Source organism: Anopheles gambiae, chromosome 3 (genome assembly GCF_943734735.2).
Source record: "Anopheles gambiae chromosome 3, idAnoGambNW_F1_1, whole genome shotgun sequence".
Taxonomy (NCBI): Eukaryota; Metazoa; Arthropoda; class Insecta; order Diptera; family Culicidae; genus Anopheles; species Anopheles gambiae.
In genome coordinates this window covers 23,748,704-23,771,229 of record NC_064602.1, presented here as the reverse complement: position 1 = coordinate 23,771,229, position 22,526 = coordinate 23,748,704, and the positions used below count along the sequence as shown (strand labels likewise).

General features: G+C 46.4%; 3 protein-coding genes across 3 annotated transcripts in view; 2 read left to right on the top strand and 1 right to left on the bottom strand.

Annotated features, from left to right (window-relative positions):
- Nucleotides 1–22,526, bottom strand: part of LOC1279986 (protein tiptop) — a 175,856-nt gene that overhangs the window by 67,161 nt on the left and 86,169 nt on the right. Inside the window, exon 3 of the mRNA XM_061656295.1 lies at nt 7,637–7,705. Coding sequence (XP_061512279.1) covers nt 7,637–7,705 — 69 coding nt within the window. The remainder of the gene's footprint in view (nt 1–7,636; nt 7,706–22,526) is intronic.
- Nucleotides 9,810–12,768, top strand: LOC1279985 (dynein axonemal intermediate chain 3). The gene is made up of 2 exons (XM_319777.5): nt 9,810–11,627; nt 11,701–12,768. The coding sequence occupies exons 1-2, from the start codon at nt 10,403–10,405 to the stop codon at nt 12,711–12,713; spliced, it is 2,238 nt and encodes a 745-aa protein (XP_319777.5). The 5' UTR covers nt 9,810–10,402; the 3' UTR covers nt 12,714–12,768.
- LOC1279984 (protein Cep78 homolog) lies at nt 13,774–15,819 on the top strand. The gene is made up of 5 exons (XM_319776.4): nt 13,774–14,146; nt 14,225–14,415; nt 14,501–15,078; nt 15,157–15,309; nt 15,372–15,819. The coding sequence occupies exons 1-5, from the start codon at nt 13,861–13,863 to the stop codon at nt 15,691–15,693; spliced, it is 1,530 nt and encodes a 509-aa protein (XP_319776.4). The 5' UTR covers nt 13,774–13,860; the 3' UTR covers nt 15,694–15,819.

Sequence of the window (22,526 nt, the reverse complement as noted above, 5' to 3'; positions counted from 1 at the left end):
TTCCCTCTATCGGGAACCGTGCTATTGCAGCCCGATTGTACCGGTGGTGCAGACACGATCGATTGGAAGCGTTCACAAAACGGAGAAACCGATCGGGTACGCTCTGCCGAATGCGATCGGTAGCCGGTGATAAGTTAATGAGTTGAGGACGGAATCATGTCTTTATTGCACTAGTTTATCGAGCGAACGAGATATCATCATCGATTGGAATCTAGCGATAACGACCACTGTAACCACGCGTAACTGTATTTAGCACATGCGCCCGTGCAGCTTGCTGCGCTAAAGTGGCGATGTTTGTCTCGGTTGCACCATGTGAAAGTGATATGATTTGATCTTGATTGGCAATGTCGGGGGCCGATCGGATAACGATCGGCCGAAGGTGTAATTGGATCAAGTCAGGAAAAGTATTTCAACAACTGATAGGTGAATGCTGATAAATTTAATTTTGTTTGTAGTGAGTGAGGGGAATTGAGGGACGATCGGAGGAAAAGGAAGGATGAAATGCAATAACTTCACACAACAAGCATTTTGGGTGATTTAATGTTTGATCCTTTGTAATTTTACATGATTGTACGTGACATTCATAGGTGATGGATATATTTCAAGTAAACATTTGCAAAGGTATAGAGGTACAAGGTATAGAGATGATACGAAAATCTTGAGAAGACCCTCCCAACGAATGAATAACGAATGGCTCAGCTGCTCCTTCCGTTGAGCGCCTTTTTCCGCTTCAAAAAGGATTAACTCTTTACGCCTCTTAAATTAGGGGCACCATTCTTAACGCTTTACTTGCCTAATTAAGGCACAACGTTATGCAGTCAGCTGACACATTACAAGCTTGTTAACAATAAGGGAAGGCATTTAATCATCTGTCAACTCGAACAGCAAAACACGAAGCAGCACAAGCGGGTCAGAATTCGCATCAACCTTGATGTGCATCATAATACGTCAGAAATTAGCATTATGAAGTCCTATTGTGGTGCTGTTAAACGATAAAAGCGGGAGGGGAGAAGAAAAAAAGCATAAACTGAGGCTGTCAACTGGCCACCGCACCTCCCCGATTGCCGTCAAATTGGTCGGCCGTAAGTGAGTGAGTGAATGAGTGAGAGCAAATTTATGCAACAAAGCAGATCGCAAACGTGTCTCAAAGGTACACGGGGAGCATGATAGATGTGTTGATTTTGGAACAATGTTTTGCATTCCGAAACAATACCACCTCACCCGGTACGGTGACGGTTAGGTAGCGGCTAGAGCGTGGCTTCTAAACGGGGCTTACAGCAAAACATCTCCCGGTGTCAGTGAGCATTTACAGAGTCAGTCCCCGCGTGTTCCGGGCAAGCTCAATCCACCCGTGCAGTAGAGCTGGAAAAAAGCGTATTCTAAGCCTGTCAGCCAGTGGAGGGAAAGAAAACGGACACCTTCCTTCTTCTCCTCACTGCAAGCACAAGTACGTCTGTGCAGGGCATTGTCATTCTAGCTGAGGTCCTTTTTCGCCGTGCGCTTCGGAGCGGGACGCGAAACCGAGTCCGTGTGCTATCTTTGACACGCTAAACAAATTACATTAGAGTGCCGAGAAGTCACGCGGACTGAAGACTGGGGAGGGCAACAAAAACACAGTGCAAGCCGCCGCCGTGTTGTCTGTCTGTGGATTGGCCAGGAGAAAATTGGTCGTCCACGTCCACCACTACTGCTGCTGCTGCTGGTGGTAGTTTACATCCGAGTCGGAGAAAAGTTAAGACAGGGAGGATGCCGGGCAACTCTATAAAAGGCCCGTCATCAAGAGCGTCGTTGTTGCTGCCGTTGTGAGCGACGTGAGGTTTCGCTAGGTAGGGCTTGATAGGGACATGGATGGATGTGGCCATAGGAACATCGTCACGGCACGGAACACGGATTTCTCGCACACACTGTCTCTCTCTCTATCTCTTTGTCTCTTGCAAGACTTCAACGGTTGCGGCGACATCGACGACATTGACAACGACGAGCCCGAAGTGCCCTCTGCACTACGCCCAGGGACGGGGCTTGGTATGTCCTCCGGCAAAGGGGAACTAGATGCTTGAACAACTGGACGAAGAGACGAGAGAGAGAGAGAGAGGAAATTTACATTTTGACAAATGACAAGCAAGATGCAAATCCTAATGATACAGTTAGCCCTTGACAATCTGTCAATTAATCGTGCTCAATTTACTGTCTGCCGCTTGAAGCAAGCCAGCCAGCGATACAAGCCCGCGAACCGGGCGCATATGCATGTACAGGTAATTCCGGGATGGGAAAACACTTTCGTTTTGAGCTGGGGTTTTTCCTTTATTCATAAAGTGAGCTATGTTGTGGATTGTTCTGTCCAGAAGGTTCAAGGTTTCTGATGTCTTTGGTAAGGGGTTTTTTTTGGAAGGGAATATCGTTGCATTGTTTGTTACTCCTTTCTACTAGACAGTGAATTTGTTTTTAAATAACAGGTCAAGATTGGGCAGTAAAAAACACACACACCGAATGAGCTTCCATATAGCACCAAACAGTCTATAAATCACGCTCATTTTTTTTGCTCCCCTGTTATTGTCATCTCGCGACGAGAGATCGGGAGGCGAACCTGCTCGTGCATACATATATCAAGAAGCAGAAATTAATTTCCATCCCAGATCTCCGAACCGATGGTGGCCACCTCTTTCATCACGCAAACCAGACGCAAAAAGGCAATTATTAGATAGAAGACGAACGCGCGACGTGGGAAATTGATCCGGTCGAACGGGCCCCCACCCCAAAAATGAGCCCGGAATGAATGAATGCTTTCTATTAAGTCAACCATCCCTGTTCAGCATAAAGATAATCGAAAAAGACGAGCGGGCAGGCACGAGGAACGAAAATTTGACAAGAGAAACCGCCGGCTCTATCCTCAGCCAAAACCCTAGAAAACCAAATGACAAAATAAAGACTGAGACTCTTGCTGCCGCCGTGCTGGCGTCTATCGCGCGCCGCTGGTCACCTTAATTAAATATTAACGGGTCAGGCCTTAATCAAAAATCCATCTCCATGCCAGTAAATCCTGATACCGGGAGCGAATGCCGCTAGCAAAGGCCTCGGTGAATGGAAGGCACCGCTGGAACAGAATCAAAGATGAGGCAAAGACTTTTCAGAAAAATTATCGCATATGTTTGCCTATATGAGCCCCCCCCCCACCCCCCCCCCCCCCCCCCCCCCTTTGCTTTTGCCCTTTGAACACATATTCAAATCTTTCACGGTATGGAACTGGTTCCCGAATGTGGAAAGACGATACGCGGTCGTTCGCAGACGACATTTTCGGGTGGACGGATTTTTGAGACAAAAAAACTGAATGAAGTGGAGTGGTTTACTGGTGACAAACCTTCAACCCGCTCATAAATCACGGGATATTATTTCCTGTTCGAAATTGATAAACCACCACTCGCTGGTTTGGCCCCCGTTACTCCTTTCGGCGTTGGGACCGCCATTGGGAAGGTGGACGGACGGACGAAGATAACTTGCTGCTCTCAAAACTCGCGCTATCACGACTGTTACGGGGCACACGATATTATATCGAGCGCCACGTTTATCATTCATTAAAATGTGATCTGACCACTCTATGGCCACTATCCTAAAGGGGTTGCTGTTGTGTGTGTTGTTGTGGCTGCTTTGGATCGATCCTCCGACACACGATTGATGTGGCGACTACGGGAAATTGGGAGCCTCGCTGCGATAATCAACACAACCTTCCATCCGTCCAAAGTGGAAGATCGACAAACGAAAGAAAAAAAAAGGTGAATAAACATAAATCTGAGAAACGGACAAGAATGCCTCCGCTTCATCAAGCGAACGAGCAATGAAGACAAGGACAGAAAACAACGGCCCCGGAAAGCAACGAAACATCCAGGCTTGCCTTGCCGGTGCCTCATTTTTGTATATCATAAGCGAGATCAATTTTCCCCGCTGTGTTGAGGAATTATGCTCTCACAACTGAAGTGGCTCATTAATATCTTATTTGCATACACCTTTTTGTGTGTGTGTCTGTGTACACGGTTTTCGCTGCATATATCATGCCACCGTGGCATTCGAGTTTGTGATCTTCTTAGAATTCTGATTTGGTGAAATATGTTGTAGCAATGCTCTGGGGGGGGGGGGGGGGGGGGGGAGTGGTCGTAAGGGGTCAGTGTTGAGATGCTTTTGAAATGGGATGTCTTGTGATGAAATAGTTCTTGTGGTTGGAGTCAAGCTGTATGTGAAATGTTGTTTTCTAATGAAAGACACTTAAACTCTTAACAGAATAGCAGAATTTATTTCAAGATTTCGCTTAAACATAGCCAAATATGCGCATTTTTAGCTGACTTTGCTTCTCAGATCTGTGTGAATTAGTAATGGGTAAAGTTGGCATAAATCCGGAGTCGACTCCGATCCGACTCCGATAAATTCGGAATCGACTCCGGAAGTTAGATCCGCCCTGCATTATTCGGAGTCGTTTGGAATCGCCCGGAATCACCTAGAATCGTCCGGAGTCGTTCGGGTTCGTCCGGAGTCGTTCGGAGTCGTCCGGAGTCGTTCGGAGTCGTCCGGAGTCGTTCGGAGTCGTCCGGAGTCGTTCGGAGTCGGAGTCGTCCGGAGTCGTTCGGAGTCGTTCGGAGTCGTTCGGAGTTGTTCGGAGTCGAAGTCGTACGGAGTCGTTCGGAGTCGTTAGGAATCTTTCGAAGTCTTCCGAGCCGTCCAGAGTCTTCTGGATTCATCCGAAATTAGCTACAGACGGAGTCATCTGGAATCGTATGGAGTCGCCCGAGGTTGGCCTTCGAAACAAAGGCCTGTATAAGAAGTGCACGCGCAAAGTGAAAGACAAAAAACACAACGAAAGGAAATGTCTGATCACTAGCACACAGATTCCTGTTGACTCCGACAAACTCCGATTCCGGTCGACTCCGAACCACTCCGGACGACTCCGGACGACTCCGGACGACTCCGAACGACTCCGATCCGACTCCGACTCCGGGCGGATCTAAAGGTTCCATTTTGCCGTTCTCGGAATAGAACTAACGAACTAGTTGGAGTCGGATCGGAGTCGTGGGTGCGCTTCAGAGAGCACATCACTAGTGTGAATGTCTCTTCAACACGTGCTTCCGTCATAACTTATCCTTTGCAAATGAAAAAAAGGAATCTTTTTCAATGTACTAGCACGAAATAATTCATTCCAAATAAATATCTCCCAAGACTAGGATTTTCATTATTATAATCAACCAGCCCCGCTTCCCACTCCCCTCTGAGGAATCTCTATTCTTTCTCCAGCACCGTCAGCATGCCCCTAATGTTTGCCAATGTTTGCCCCGAAGCAGATACATGTTACTGAGCGTGGGTGTGTATGTGTTTCGCTTTGATCAAAACCAGTCGAATTGTTTTTTAGTGATTCGGCTTTTCATTAACTCGCTCGTATGTTATTCGCGACTTCTTTTCGGGAGAGTTTTGTTTCACCAAAAAAACAAGGACAACAGCGTGGCATATGCCATGCGATGACTTCATAATGGTGCAAATGGTGTGTACTCATAAATATATGTACCAAAACGCGCCCTTGGTACAAGTCGGGAAGCTTTATCTCCTATTGAAAAGGTTTGCAAACGACACCTGCCACAAGCCGAGCGGGCCAGCGCCAATGCGACTGCCGCCGGTTTGTACTGGTTTGTGTTTGTCTAGGTTATTGAATTTTTTCGATACACTTTCTGTTCGTTTTGTTTCGAGAGAGAGCGCGCGCGCTAAATCTGTTTCATTCAGGAAGCGTTCGCTTACAATACCATTCCCTCGCACTCTTACGGGCCACAAATGATCACAGGATGTTGTACGTGTGTCTGCGGGCATTGATTTCACCCCTAGTCTACTATTAAATTAATTTAGGGCGTACATGTATCCCGGTGTATAGGGTTGTGCATGGGGAAGAGAATAAGGGAGGGCAGGATAGGACATTAAACTCGTTAGAAGGATACATTAGACGTAGAATGTGTCCAACTCTTTTGCCGTTTCCAATCAATGAAGAGTTGTTTTAAAGAATGTCCTGTGATGACGGAAGAAGTCCTTTTTTGGCCTGAAAGATCATTTCACACATCTCTAGTGTGGCTTTCTTCATCATTTAATTAACTTGGGTTAAGTAATTTAACGTCCACTTTTCGCTGGCAAATAATTTTTGAGCCTGAATCCAATCATTCCTTACGCTTCCTTTGCAACCGAGAACAACAAACGCCAGCCCGATGCATGAAATATTATATTCCACTTTAATCTCACCGCAACAACCATCGTACCACGACGTCATACGTGGCTGTATGGGCGCTGTTTCCGCACCTTGTTCAACAAAAGGACCGCACGCCGCACAGGACCGTCGCGACGGTGCCGGGAGGTAAGCGGATTGACGGATGCGATCTGACAGTGACGTGTTTATTCTCCCTTCGCAAAAGGTTTTTTCCTCCACTTTCCTTCTCATCTTCTCTCTGCGCTCTTCCTCCCTTGCGCTGGTGACGAGCATTATCTGCCCCTCCCGGTGCCGGTCGGTGTAAACGGGGGAACTCACTAATAGCCATCAATCGGTTTCCGGCTGGATTTGACTTCCATTCCAAACAGTGAAGCATCATCACTCAGCCCGTCCTAGCTCTATCTCTCACAGTTGTTGAGCTCTCTGGTTGGAGCCGAGAGTCGAGTGAAAGACGCTTTTCCCCTGTAGGATAAGGAAGTTGTGGGAGAACTTCATACGCGTATGCCGTGGGCTGTGGTGTGTGATGGGTGCATGAGCTAAGCCGCCTAAGGCTTATGTCATCGACAATCAGTTTCCCTTAACCTCTCCCGCAACCCCTCGCAGGATCTGTCTGATGTGAGCAAGTGAGCTGATGGAAGCATGTCTGAGACGGATGGCAGGTCGACGAAGACGAAGCAAATGTCACACATACATGGTGGCCAAATAATGTACAGTGTTAAATAATAGATCCAAATTTGTGAAATGAATTGAACATTTTAATAAGGATGCTTTCTTGAAGTGTCTTCAGAAGTGAATTGATTAGTGAAGATCTTAAACTAATGTGTTTGATCCAGTAAAAAATCATCAAAACATGACTAAAATATCCTTCAAGTGGTATGATTTTGTGTACAACTGTACACTCTAATCAAGACACACATACACAGCCAGCAGCACTGGATAATGGTGTAGATTAACCGAGCTCCATTGATTCCTCGTGCTGCGTTCGTGCCGGCGCGCAAAGATGTCCCTGCTGTCAGCGTCACTACCAGTGACGCTGTCTGCCACCTACCCTCCCAGTCCCACCACACACACCCATACTAGGATGTCCCTAGTCAAATCATCAAACGAACGATGCTCACGCACACGACAAGCCCCCCCTCGCTTTACGGTCGGCGGTGTACAAGACCGGTGGCCAGCGTGGCGAATGAATTTGATGTTGATATAAATTAAATAGGGTTGAAGGAGACGGCGCCGATCTCTCTCGCCTTGTTCCTGTGCGTGACATTTGAATCACATTTCAATCAATTCGGGCAGGTTCATGCTTTGGCGAGGTGAAGCATTCGAATTTGGCGGATTGCGGAATATTAGCGAGTGAGAGAGAGAGAGAGAGAGAGAGAGAGAGAGAGAGAGTGAATCCGATGTATGGGTGCGTACCTTGGGGGAAATCATCGGCGACAAGTTGTTCGGTTGAATGCACGTTGAGGTTTGATGGTTTTGATGTGTCTGGAATTGAGAGTGAGAACAAGAAAATTTGGTTTGAATATGTGTATTTTTAAATATTTCCTATAAGACATATTTTGAGTGCTTATTCTTACAACAAATACTGATTTTGTGTAAGTTAAAATTCCCCTGTAATACACGGTCAGCATCATTCTTTTGTAATTTGGCGTTGTTGTTTATGTTGCGCCGTAAATTAAGTCCCGAGGCGCTTCGGCGAGGCAGCAGGAAACAGCTGGAGCCCGTTTGTTCCTTCCCAAACGAGCATTCAAAAGCGCACCACCGTTCGCCACAGTGCTTTTCGCGGTCGGGCTAGTTATTTGCTCATTTGGTGCGCACGGTCTTTTTTTATGTTTTCCCATGTGTCTCTCACTCTCTCTCTCTCTGTATACAGGTGTGAGGAAAGTGTATTTTGCATTGCCCTCCCCCCCCCCCCCCCTGGCTTGCAATGGTGACAATCCCGCTTGTCCAGGCCTGTCGATTGGTGTCCGTTTCCGTGCGCTTTGCCCGTGAATGGCAGTGGCGTTGCTTCAGTGTATCAATCGACCTCGAGAACCCTTCAAAAGCGTGAGCGGCCCTTCGACTGGCCAGTTGCCAGCCCGCGCTGTGACAAGACATGTGCGCTGGTTAATTATCATAAAAACACATGAAAACGACACTTCATTCCATCTCGTTAATTATCAGAAGTCTCGTTTTGCTCTCGATGACAAATTGTGATAACGGCCAGTTCCGGGGGCGTGACACGGGACCCCGGGATGAGCCGGCAGGGTCGATGCACAAATAAAGCGAGCGAGGTCGGGAGCGGGAGGTCGGGTGGCTCATTTTCCGAGCTGCCACAACATAAACCGGACAGCGCGTTTCATATCAAAGTGCATAAATAAAATGAGAAAAATGGAAAACCATGTTCGATTGGTAGGAGGAGCGGGGCGAAACACACAATTGGAAAAATAATAAAAATGCATCGATCGGCAAAAGGTTGGGAACTGGGGTTGGAGAGAAAGCTATGAAACACTTGGCGGTAGCAGCAGTAGCAGCAGCAGAAGCAGAAGCATCGAATGCATACACATGTTCCCGGCATCTGCAAAAAAAAGGACAGTGCAATTGGGCCGCTGCACCGCTGTATCATATCAGCCTGATTTCGCACCGCGGAAAACACATGGCTTTCTCGTCGCGTTTGTGCGGGCATGGCTCATTAAAGTCGCCAAATCAATTAGATAAATAATCTACATATCATTAATTAAATTTCATGCCGTCTGAATCGGGGATTCCTGCGAGTGTAATTGAAACATCAATTTAATGTGTATAATTTATAGCACTTTGATATGCGGTGGCAATCAAAACATGATATTGTGCCTTCCCCCTTCTACCTTTCGGATAAGCAATAACACATGTCCCCGCGAAAAAAGCGTGTGGGAAAGTGTGTAATGAAGCTTTCTTTTTTATTGCCACTACTGTATAATTTGAACTGCGCCACAAAGAAGCTCATTAGCGATACAGTTCTCGTTATTTATCGATTTTGTATTAATGAAGAAGCAAAAGTGTGTGACAGACTCCCGGGAGGGGGAGCACACAGCAATCGTTTGACAGCATGGTAACCAAGTCTCACTCAGGAACTTTTCTTCATCGCAGCAGCCACGCATTCTGCCGCAGCTCTCGTGGGGAGTATTTCACGCAATGAGTAAAGCAACGGATGACATTACCGTCAAGGGTGGATTCTTTGAAGATGAAGATTTTCAGGAAATTTTCGGATTCGACGATCAGGAAGCATGGGACAGGTTAAGATCCTTTCAGAATACAACGGAACTATTTCTTAGGTAAGTTAAAAAGCAACAGAGCTTCAATAGCAAATTGTATTGTTATTACATCTCCTTGGTAAACAGTAATCAATTGCAGAGCGAACTTGGCATTGCTCTTGGGAAGAATGTGACCGACGAACATCCGTGGAAGGCGGTCAGGAAGGAAGCTCTGCAGAAATGCCTCACCAAAGGCTTGTTGGCGGCTGTCCCGAAGGTAGAAGAATCACTACGATTGCTCGAACCTGACTCCTTCGTGCTAGTAGAATACATCCCGGATCAGTCATCACAGCAAGAGGATGCGTTCCTACTGTACTCTGATGCGGCAGAAATTAACGAAGCGAGTGAAATCGTACGCAAGCTGGAGCTTCTGGAACGATTAAAGCTGGAGCTGCTTACGCTGAAGCGCCCGAGACGCAAATGGAGCACCGATGGAGCTGTGGAGCAGGAAATAGCAAAGGAGAAGCGAGCACGGGACGAATCCAGCGTGGCAACGGAGGCGCAAAGTGTCCTCCCGATACGACGGATCAATCAAACGCTGTCGTTACGCAGCGCGCCCAGTGTACGCGATGGGTACGTGGAGCTGCTCCCGTTCAAATGGAAACCGATCAACATCCCGCGAAGAATAACGGATCGTGGTACGCAAGTGCGCCCACCGGCATGCAGTCGAAGTCTTCAAACCGAGCCCGCCTTCCCGTCGCACGCCGCCACCCAGTACCTGCTCGATGTGGCCGGCAGTAAGACCGATCCGTCGCTGATTCCACCGACCTGGCTGGAGCACGCCACCGAGCGCCTGGCGGGCGAGGCTCAGTTTAACCTGATTGAGCTGTACCGGAACGAGTACGACTGTATTTCGCCGGCGCGTGTGCCCGCTTATCGGACGCCGCAGATCGACGAGGTGCTGTCGTTTATGAACCGCGCGCTGTGCGGCGGGCGCACCGTTCGCACGCTGGACTGGCATCCGGAGCTGTCGGGGTGCTTTGTCGCGTCGTATACCTTCGAGACGCCGGCAAAGCACGCTAACAAGCAGCACAATCAATCGGAGCAGCCGGCCGGGGCGGATGCTCTCGGGCGGATGACGTTTGAAAAATGCACCGTACTGCTGTGGAGCTTCGAGGACAGCTTGGAGCCGGCGCTGGAGCTGAAAACGATTCGCGAAGTGACGGCTGTCGCGTTCTGCCCGTACGACGGCGAGCTGCTCGTGGGCGGACTCGCGAACGGGCAGATTGTTTTGTGGGATTTGGGCGGCGAGCTGGAGCGCGTTGAGCAGGCGAACAGGGACGCCCGGGGGGCGAGTGAGTATCGCAAACAGGCGCGCCATCTGATGGATTACCCTGCGGTGGAGCGCATCGATCGGGAGGTGAATCCTGCTGCGGTGAGCTCTCTGGAGCATTCGTCCCGTGCTGCCATTACGTGTGTCAAATGGTTGCCGCGGAATTATTACTGCACCAGCACCGGGCACTTGAAGTCACACGCGGACAAGCTTTACCGGTTCATGATGACGACGGCGCTCGATGGGAGCGTGTGCTTTTGGGATCTTGAGTTTACGATGCCCGCGCTGCAGAAGCTGATTGCGGCGAGCAAGACCGCCCAGCAGGCCGACCGGACGATGTACCAGCGCGTGAACAATCTGTTCTTTCCTACGTTCAAGCTGGTTTGCGAGCTGCCCATCCTGTCGGTGGTCATCGACGAAGCGGTGTATCTGTCGATGCCGCTGGAAACGGTGACGGAGCTCACGGTGCGCGTCAAACACCAGCAGCAACCGGTGCCGGTGGGGTGTGAAATGCTGCTGAAGGTTGGATCATACACGGGTCAGCTGATTGAGGGCTCCTGGGAAGGGTACGATTTTGAGCAGGGTGCGCTGGTAAACGATGAGCCGGTGAAGGTACAGCACGTGTTTGGGCAGATCCACAATGGGCCAGTTTTGGCGCTGGAACGCAATCCACACTGCCGCAGTGTGTTTCTCTCGATCGGAGGCAATGTACTTGCGATTTGGGCTGAGGACGACAAGAGTTCGCCCGTGTTTTGGCGCAAGAAAGCCGAAATGATCACAGCGTGCCGTTGGAGTTTGGACCGCGTGTCGGTGTTTTTCATCGGGCTGAGCAATGGTGACTTTGAAATATGGGACATGAGCTGTGAGTAAGGGTGAACGATCTTCAAAGATTGTAAAAGCAATCTAATTGTATGCCTTTTTTGCCATTTTTGCAGTGAAAACATTCCGTGCGACTGTTTGCTTGAATCTAGGCTCGGAAGCACTTACAACCATTTCGCAGCACCGTTTGGCAAGCGCCCGCAACTGCCTGGCCGTTGCGGATCATAATGCAAACATTCGTATTTTCAAGCTAGCCCCGACCTTTGTCAACCCGCTGCCGGATGAGGTAGAAACATTCCAGCGCATGATGAACCATGAGCTAACGCGCAAAACGAACCAAGCAACCTGGGTGAAGGGTTACTACGATCGCAATGGCGCTACGATCGAGGCGAAAATTCAAGCCGAACTTGATGCGCGCGAAAACAGACTCCAGCAGGAAGCGGAACGCGTGACAGCGAACGCACCGGACACTGGCACGGATGCGGTCCGGTTGAAGAAAATGCAAGAGCTTGAAAAGCGCATGCCACTGAGCGAACGGTTGGAGCAGAAGTATCAAGCAAGACACTTTCAAACGCTGCTGAGGAAGCTCATGGCTCGGCGCAACGTAAGCCCGGAGCGTATGGCCCGTCAGATGCGCCCGGAGGTGGAGCGGCGCAAGTACAATGCGGAAAAGCGTGAAGCGATCGCAGCAAACATTGCCCTGGCAGCGGCTGACTTTGTCGGTGCGCACAAACTGCTGCGACCGGCGGAGAAGGAGGATGCCGCCGTCTTGGTTGATGAGAGTGTGGATCGGGCTGAGTTGGTCAGCAAACATGGCACTGATATTGCTGACTATAGGCGCGCTGAATCGGATGCTCAGGATGTGCTGCGGGCGCACTATCTGCCCGAGATGGAGAGCTTTATTGAAGTGCTGACGAAGGGTCGCGAACGGCGGGATAAGGTTTGCATCAGCGTTGGCACGAATATGGAACATTTGGTGAGTTATGAAAATAAGCGCATGTTGCGGCGGATGGGAGTTGCTCCCAGGACGCGGTTGGAAGATTTGAAACCGTGGAGCGTTGAGGAAATGGAAGGCGAAGCAACTATCCAAGAGGGAACCAATGAGGGAGAGAAGTCCAACGATTTGTAACTGTAACACGTTAATTGCTGCAAATACATTTTCTTAAAATATTTTGATTATTCAAGCCGATCGTTTCCATTACTCAATGTTGACGAAACCGAGACGAACGGCCATTACGTTCATCAAGTGCGCCACAAGATTCGGAAATCCTCCTCCCGCGGGCGCGTGATTTCGTTGTTGTGTCGCTGTAACGTAAATTTAGCCGTCCGGAATGCACAACACATCACCAAGAATAAACCACCACGAAACAGTGAGCCAGATAGGGCGTGAGGGTGCGAATGAAAAATTGAAATATTTTTTGATGAATGATGTACGGTAGCATACCGACATGGCCACATCAAATTAAGTGAGAGTAAAATACACCGTGCAACGTAGCGCACCATGATTTGTGGTGGGTTTTTTTCCCTAGTGTGTGTTGAATTCTAATGTTTTTCACGGACAGAATTGTTGGCCGTGGCGTGCGGTGGCCAAACGGTGTTTAAAAAGTGTTCATCATCAATGTGGTGTGGTGGGGAAGGCTGCGAAGAGGGCAGTTTGGAGCGGGTGATACATGGCTGACATGTATTTTTGTCGTTGGTTTCGGGGCAGTGAAAGATTCGTAGCGTTTAAACGGTGACAGCCACACGAAGTGAAGATGTTTGCAGACAGCAGCAAATGAAGAGCGCCCAGGGAGGTGGATATTCTTATTCTTGCCGGTGATGGGCAGCAGTCGTACAGTTGGTCAATATTTTTGGAAGTTTATTTTTTCGCCCTTTCGGGCGGTTGAGTGGGTTGTTTTTTATTGCTTTTAGCGCGTGAATGGGTATTTTGATGGTTGGATCATGGGGAAAAAACACCCTTTAAATTACTTTAATGGTCATTACATTTTGAGAAAAAGTTATAAGAGACTAGAAAGTTTCTTACAATTAACAAACTTTCATATAAGTTTTAAAAACTGAAGGTCATTATTTCACTTCAATAAACATTTTGTATGTTTTGGTTCTGTAAGACACATTTTGAAGGACAGTTTCGGTATCTTCTTCCCAGGCAACATGCACTCAGCGAAAGACTTTCATCAAAGTAGCCTTGTAGGTTGTCTTCATTTGCACCATCTCTCCGTGCTGCTTGCATTTTAGTGTCGAGCTCTTCAACATACAGACAAGCAAGCCCGCACAAGATGTCCAGCAACACGAACAGCACGAATGGGAAGCCCGCCGGCCGCAGCGAGCGTCGCAATAGACAGCGCGCCAAGGACTTTCACCATCGCTACCTAGCGCTGTGCCGCGCGAAGAACTTCCATCCGTTGCCGGAAATAGTGAAAACTAAAAAGAAGAATCAATCCTTCCTGGACGTGTACGGTGATCGGTTCAAGTGCTACGATTGGCAGCTGATCACAGACGCGCTGCGGGAGGACAATTCCTTGAACAATGTGGCGCTGCGTTTGCGAAAAACCTACACGGAAGGTAACGACTTGTGGCGAGATGTAATATGTTGTAGTTCTTTCATAAAAAATTGGGAATTCCTTTGCGTTTGAAACATAGGTACGGATGGATTAGTGCCTCACAGCGTTCACGAAGGGAATGGTGCGGAGAAAACCCCACTGATAGACAAACGCACCTTCAAGCAGCTGGTGGAAACGCTGGCGACCTTTCTGCGCACCAACAAGGTGGTGGAGCACTTCACGATCGAAGGCTTCCCGTTGGCAGGTGTACGGCTGTGTACGCTTATAACGGTAGGTCCGGAATCGGGCCGTGATTGATTGCTGGTTAGTGAATGTTGCGATTAACTCTCTCCCTTCTCTTGCTCGGTGTCTCCAGGGGCTGTCGCAAAACACTTCCCTCACCGAGCTGAACCTTGCCCGCTGCTCGATCGGCGACGACGGCTGTAAAGCGCTGTGCGCCGAGATAAAGTTTCTGCCCAACCTGCAGCTCCTAAATCTGACCGCGTGCCAGCTGACCGTTAAAGGGTGCCAGGCCGTGGCGGACGTGATCAAGTTTCAGAAGATGCAGCGCTACGCCACGAGCTGGGAGCAGTCGCTGCGGTACGGTGACATTAAGGAGGATAAGCTAATGGGTTTGCGATATCTGTACCTGAGCCACAACCCGGCGATCGGTGACTACGGTTTGCTCGAGCTGACCGACGTCCTGAAGGACGATGCCTGGGTGCGGCAGATACACGTGTGCAACTGCGGGCTGACCGATGTGGCGGCCCAGTTTCTTACGGAATGTTTGAACATGAACGCGTCGATCGAAAAGTTCGACATACGCGATAATATCAAAATCTCCAACGAAGCCTGCCACGAGATACTGGTGAAGCTGGGGGCGAACGTGGACGATGATGGTTCCGACACGGCGTCGGCCTCGAAGAAGAGCCCAAAGACACTGGCGAGCCTCAGGTGAGTGACTGGATGTACACTGTTGGAGCATTATTGAGTGTTTTATTGCGAATGGATTGTATTTTCTTGTTGATTTAGGGAACACTGTGAGTTCCTGGAGATGCAGCTTGACTCGGAGCGCAATCGAAATAGTCAGTTGGAGTCTACGGTGGAACAGTTGCACCTACAAATCGGAGACTACGCAGTACAGATGAACGAGCTCCAGCGGGAACTGGGTGCACTTGTGAAATCGTATGTATTTAATTGTTATTATTCTAGAAACTCCAATAACATTAACTCTGTTAAACATCTAGCCGCAATGAACTGTTGGAAAGGTTGAAAAAGCTGGAGAACAAAACCTCCAAAAAGAAGGGAGCTGGATGCAGTTTGCGAAGGACACACAGTGATGCGATGGCATCGGTCAATCACGAAGCAATCGAAACGCTTATGGTGGCCACCACCTCCAAGTCGGAAGCTGTCGTCAAAAAGGACCACCATTCCCGGGAGCCACAGCAAGGTGGCAGCAGCCTTCCATCCGTAGGTCGCATCATTGAACGATCCATTGGAGACTGTGGCGCTGGTGGTGGTGAGCACGAGATGCCGTTGTTAATGGATCCCGTTTCGGAGAAGTTTTAAATCGTGTGGCTTGTATTATCGCCAAAGTGTCAAAATTGTCACTAATGTGTGCGTTTTTTCCTTCTAGAAAGTATGTTTCGCTACTCCATTAACACCAAATGCCAACAAGTTTGTGTTATCATTGCATCATTCGTGTCCTGATTTCATTCCATTCATAATTCATCCCCCCGGTTTGATGCCATGTGCTAGCGATTATACACCCTGAACAAGCTTGTTTTATAAGCATTCCCCCAATTTGATCCTTGTTCCGAAAACACACGCACACACACACACACACCAGCAGTAGTTGTTGATGTTTATCCTAATCGCTTAAACGCTTGTTTGTTTGCTACAAAAAGCCGAAGCAACAGGAGTCATGGCTTGCTCGCTTGCACGCAGTTTGCACCGTGAGTAACTTGCATACGCAAACAGATTGACGATGATACATGATGCGTCATGCGTGTGTGTGTGTGTGTTTGTGTGTGCGTACGCTATGCCATCTATCGGTGGCTGCTATTTAGTAGCGCTGTCCGCATCCGGAGCATCTAGGCTGGCCGTCAGTCAGTTGGTCTCTTTATCGTCGAGCTGATTCATACGCCCCGAGTTTTTTTTTGGTGTTGTTGCGTATGCGATCCGTCGTCTACGTTCGCCTAGTGGTAAACCTTCACTATCGCAACTCGTCAGTCACTCGTGTGCTTCTATGGCACTGGCGGTGCACTTTTTTGCTGCACTGCTTTGCATTCTCCATTCCATTGGCCCTAGCACTCGTTCGCAAGGTACGCAAAGGTAGTACGACCACGTCGAGGACTTGCTGGCATGCTGGCTTTGAGTGTGCATGGCCCTGAGTAGCTCTCTCCATCTGTGCATCATCCACTCCAGGGAGTGTGTGTGTGTGTGTGCGCTATGCAAACGCAGGACCTGCAACACGTCGCTAATTTTTGCGTTTGCTGCTCTCTCTACGGCTTTGGATCGTGGCCAGACCACGATGCATAGTTGCATACGGCGTGCCGAACCGGGCAAGAACCACAAGCATTCGTCACGCCGGCAGCCGTCGCTCTGTGCAGTCATGCACACCTTCTCACCCTTGTCGCCGTATTGCGGACGAATGCCGGATTCGTCACGGTGCGGTATTTATGACGGACACACGGATACGGGGTGCGAAAAGGTGCAAAAAACGGGCAAAACCGTTTAAGCGAAGAAGGATGCGTATCCCCATATCCACGACTCCAGGACTTGTCTGTTTGTTTTTCCGCGTCAACATGACACCTGAGTGTTTGGTTTTGAGCAGCCACGTACGTCACGGTCCGCGCGACGTTGGGGAGGGCCAGGAGAAAACGTTGGGGGTTTGCGCCTACGCGTTTGTCTTTTGGGTGGTCTGCATCATACACTGCAAGGTGCATACGCGGGTGGCTACGGCATCATGGCTTATGCAAACATTGGTGCTAAACTACTCGGTCGGTGAAGAGAGATGATGATGCTCTTGCAAATGACGAGCAAGGATGCGCGGTTGCACGTTTCGGTTAGGGTGTTGGTGAGGGGGGCAACTGGTGGTATGACTGGTTGGTGATGGCGTGGCCAAGAGCACACACACGCACGCATGATAATCGTTCGCAACGAGCGCAAAAGTAATGCAACGGGCCGTGGTGGGTGACCTTCACAAAATGGGAAAATAATGAACCGAACTGCAACAGGACAGTGCTGAACGTAACAGAGATACACGCGTTCTAGATGAAACGATGCTAACGGTTTTAGGCGTGAGTATTAGTTAATGATTGATAGGAGGAACGTGACAGTGTAACGTGCAGCAGCATTCTCTTAAGAGCACATTCTGTGCAGCAAGAACTAGGATTCTCAAAGGCTCACCCACCTTTGTGGCTATTTTTTTTGGACCTCACCAGCACTGTCCTAAATCTCACTCACTCACCGGTATGTTTTGTGGTTACACGCGACTTGTCCCTTGTACATTGTCTGTGGTCATTTGTGCTGACAGGATATAAAGCACAAACGTTTACCTTGTGTGTAGGTACAATAACTGCTAAACCTGCCCACACCCCGGTTGGTGAGTCGTCTGTGCAGTGTGTCCCCGTTGTTCCCGTTGGACAGGTTGGGCAAAAATCAACAAATCATTTTGAGTTATGCCACGCTTGATATGGTTCCGGTTTTATGCGACGATGCAATACCCCATCAAGTGGCAAGGCATGATTGGGGAATGTTGGGACTATGACGCCGCGTTGAAGAGCTCGATTGGATTTCGATGGATGGGGAAGGGCGTGTGTGTGTGTGTGTGTGTGTGTGTGTGTGTGTGTGTGTGTGTGTGTGTGTGTGTGTGTGTGTGTGTGTGTGTGTGTGTGTGTGTGTGTGTGTGGTAAGAATACACACAGCAGAGCCGTGCCGAGCCGTGCCGTGGCACGTAAATCCTAGCGTGCAATTGAAGGATTGAGTGACTTAACCGCAGACAGACGCGATAGATTTGCGTCTGCCCTGTGCGGTCGGTCACTCACTCTCTCTTCCTCTCCCCCTCAGTGTGTCTCTGTGAAGGGGGGGCCGAGTGGCATCCATCATTCGCGACAATGGCTCTGCATCCATCAGTGCGCGATGGTCACTTCATTGTGCGATTTTGCTGTTCCGGGCAAGCCGCGCAACTACATTTACAAGTACACACAAGGCACCCGACCGTCCCAAGGGATGCTGTGCGTGCGGCGGACATCTGCGGATCGCTGTGCAGTGGGCACGGTACACGAAAATATCAAACAAATGAATGATGGATTATTCATTACATGCCATGAATACATGGCATTCGCCCCGCTCGGTACCATATGGAGATAAAATGGTCAACACACTCACGAGCACGGGTTTTTTTCTTCTTCTTCGTTTGGTCATTCCAGCGAGATGGATTTACTATGCAAACATTACAACCGCTAGCCATTATATTGGGCTTGTTTGTAGGTGTGTATATTTTGATTTATTTAGAGTTTTACATTGTTTTGTAAGAGCTTGCATGAAATGTTTGAACGATTACTGCTTTTGTAGTTTTTTTTTCATTGTATTCCTATTTCATATTGAAGCAAAGCCGAAATGTGCATGTTTTAGTTTTATTGACCTATGTTTAAATTATCATAATTTGGTTTCTAAATTAATTTTTTGAACATTTTATACGGAAGTATTGATTCAAAATCTTTATTTTATCATGTTTTGTTAAAAAAGTTTTTGTTAATTAGAGTTATTAATGATTTTTTTGTAGATTTGTAGATTTTTTGTAGATTTTTATTTTTATTTTTATAATAATAATAATAATAATAATAATAATAATAATAATAATAATAATAATAATAATAATAATAATAATAATAATAATAATAATAATAATAATAATAATAATAATAATAATAATAATAATAATAATAATAATAATAATAATAATAATAATAATAATAATAATAATAATAATAATAATAATAATAATAATAATAATAATAATAATAATAATAATAATAATAATAATAATAATAATAATAATAATAATAATAATAATAATAATAATAATAATAATAATAATAATAATCATAATAATAATAATAATCATAATAATCACAATAATAATAATCATAATAATAATAATAATAATAATAATAATAATAATAATAATAATAATAATAATAATAATAATAATAATAATAATAATAATAATAATAACAATAATAATAATAACAATAATAATAATAATAACAATTATTATTTTTTGTTTAAGTATTCTTTGCTCATTTTATCCATTATTGCTTATTATGTTTTGATTTAATTTTTATTCTTTATTTATTTTTTATTATACTATAAATTTATTTTATGTATGAATTTTGTTTATTTTATCCCCACTCCCCAAATGTATCATTTAAAACAATTTTGTGCCAAACAAAAAACCATCCAATTTATTCATTGGCCACCTGTTTTACCGGGAAACCCCAAGCAAAAGCTTGATCGTGAATCCAATTTATTTTGATCTCGTCAATTTTCATCGCTCGTTAAACTGATTCATGCTGTCTCTAAAAAAAAACACAAAAAGTTGCACTGTTCGTTGTGTGCATATCATTGTAGTGTGCTTTCGTACTTTTTTGTTGTTCGTTTGATGAAATTTTCATTTGTTTTTTTCTCGCACTTCTTGCACTCTTTGAGGCCATCACACCGCTTGCTGTGGTATTGGTTTGCCACATTTTGTTTTGCTTAAATAACGTAACCGGCGGACCACCGAAAACGGTGCATCAGGTGCATAGGTTAATTGAGTCTATCACATTCCATCAATAATAACAGGCATACGGCGCCGCGATTCACCTCTCTTACTCTCACTCCGTCTTTCTTCGAGCCAACCAACAGTTTCTGTGTAAATATACCTTTAGGGGAAGCATTTTTTGTTGTTGTTGTTCCGCTATCATGCTGGCTTTCCACTTGATCCACCAATTTCCCAGTGAAAGGAAAAAAATGAAAGAAAAAAAAGAGAGAACGGATAGTAAACGTAACCAAGGCAAATTTGTTGATTCTTTCCAGAGCGTGAAAGAAATTGGGCACCCACAGCACAGGGTGCATAGTGAAAGAGTGATGTGCAAAAAAATGTCAAACAAGAAGGCAAATTCGACGCAAAAAAAAAAACAGGAGCATCGAACGCTGGTACCATTTCATGATGGGCCATCAGTGTCGATGTTGTGTCAGCGTTGTTCACCTTTAGCCATCGATGTTCTAGCAGGTGAGGTGAGAGTTTCACCTATGGCAGGAAGTAGAAAAATCATAAACGAGGAAACGATCGACAACATGACACCAATCAGTTGTAGTATGATTTGCAAGGACTGTTATCGTTTTTTCATGGTCTTATTCTGGGTGAACAGTTGTTGGTGTCAATTTGAAGAATTCTTTGTTTGTTTAATTTGTTTAAACTTTAAGTTATTTGTAGTAAGAAAATTTTCATTTCGTTATAAATTTAGATCCATTAAGTCCCTAATCCAAAGAAAGCGAAAATAACTTTTATGTTTTATAATTATAATCTGTACATTAGGTATTCAAATATGGTTTATTGTGTTGGATATTGTATTCCAGAATATTTTGCATTGAATCACATGTAAGAAATAACAAATTATTAAAATTAAATTCTCAATATCTGCAGTTATGAAGTTAGAATTTACGAAATGTTACCACGATGCAATTGTGGATACATTTTAATGCAAGGGTAGGATACAAATTATTTTTAATGTAATATTTATTTGCAGAAAATGTTTCACATTGTTAAAAAATATCTTCAATAATTCGTTTTTTTAATTATTGTGTCAGATAAAATGAATTAAAAATCAGTTTTGTATTGTCATTAGCAACACGATCACTAAATACACCTTTTCCATTTTTGGTGATCATATTTTGATTGTTAATTTTATTCATCAACTTCTTAATATTGTTTTATACTGATTGAGGTGCTTGAAATGTATTTCAATTCAACTTGATAATGTAAATACACTTTACATTATTCCAACTGTCAACTGTTACCAACAGTTCAGTGTTGTTCTCTTCACCAAAAGCGTAGTGCGTCTGCACCAAAGTCCTGCGCACCGAACATGTGTTAATTTGAGCATTTTTGATTTCAAGATTAATTTGATTTATGTGTTATTTTTATCTGTGCGCATTAAAATGATATTGATTAAATGTCCGCGTTGAAATTTTCGGTGAATCCGTAATTGCTGCTGTCACACTGCTGTTGTATTCGTTTGTGCTGCAAACCCCCTGCCCATTCAGGCCAGCACTAGTCCAGTCCGAGCGTCCGAGGTGTTCGATGATGCCAGCATTTGGGCTGTCGGACGGCTGTCCCTCCCGGACAAACCCGGCGTGTTGTGCGTGGGACTGCCTGCGTGACTGCAAACGGGTGTATGCAATTCCGAACGACAGGTGTACCTCGTCCCAATCCGGCGGGCATGGTGCAGGGGCGTTCTAGGGATGGGTTGCGAGCGGTTCTATCGAAGCCGATAGAATCGGGAGCGCTGTGATTGAATGTGTACATTAAAAATTTTAATTCATTGTCCGGTGATCCCTGGCTGCCCACGGATGGGCAGTGAACGATCACGCTCGGTCGGGATGGAGAGGGGGGGGGGCGGAGGCTTGGGTGCGCCTATAATTTAAAACTGGTAGCTTATCAGCTTTTATGCAATTCATACTCCTGTGTCTGTGTGTGTGTGTGTGTCGCGCGTTTCTGGATCGATTTTGGGGTGGCTTTTTTGACAATATATTTTACGCTACGCTGCATACTGATCGGTGAGCGTACAGATTCATTATAAAGTTGAAATGCCTGTACGTACCACACGTTTTCTGATAGGGTGGGGGGGGGGGGGGGGAGGGGGAGGGACATGGTAGTAATGGCGAGTGGGAATTGGGAATGGGGACACGTACGAAGTAAAGCGTTCATCTCTCCTGTCCCGAAAACTGATGGCACCCAATGAACTGTCGATCGCTATTTGATACGTTAAATTATGGGCGGTTGGATGCGTAAAATCATTCCCCAACGAATCATTAATTGTGATACAGCTTCTGTTCCGGCATTGCATTATGCTTGCTTGCTTGCCTGCTTTTCGTTGGTGGTTGGAAGTGGTGAGAAGGGTGTGCTGAGCCTGTCCCGGGGTCAAAATGTCACGTTTTAATGTGTGATAATTTATTTGCACGAAGCAGTTCGGAAATCGATTAGGAAGTGTTAATGCAGTGTACGCCAAACTTACAGGTGTGCGAATTATTGGGCCACATTTTCTGCAAGCTAATTTGCAGGCAGTAATAGCTACACGGAAGCAATGGAGGACATTTTCAATGGAAAGATAATACTTTTTCATGAATTTTAT

What these genes read in the sequence shown, in the direction of transcription:
- LOC1279985 (XM_319777.5), top strand. Translation starts at nt 10,403, where the DNA reads ATGAACCGCGCGCTGTGCGGCGGGCGCACCGTTCGCACGCTGGACTGG. An exon ending in TGAAATATGGGACATGAGCT is followed by an intron (nt 11,628 to 11,700) that starts GTGAGTAAGGGT and finishes CCATTTTTGCAG; the next exon opens with TGAAAACATTCCGTGCGACT.
- LOC1279984 (XM_319776.4), top strand. Translation starts at nt 13,861, where the DNA reads ATGTCCAGCAACACGAACAGCACGAATGGGAAGCCCGCCGGCCGCAGC. An exon ending in GGCTGTGTACGCTTATAACG is followed by an intron (nt 14,416 to 14,500) that starts GTAGGTCCGGAA and finishes CGGTGTCTCCAG; the next exon opens with GGGCTGTCGCAAAACACTTC. An exon ending in CTGGGTGCACTTGTGAAATC is followed by an intron (nt 15,310 to 15,371) that starts GTATGTATTTAA and finishes TTAAACATCTAG; the next exon opens with CCGCAATGAACTGTTGGAAA.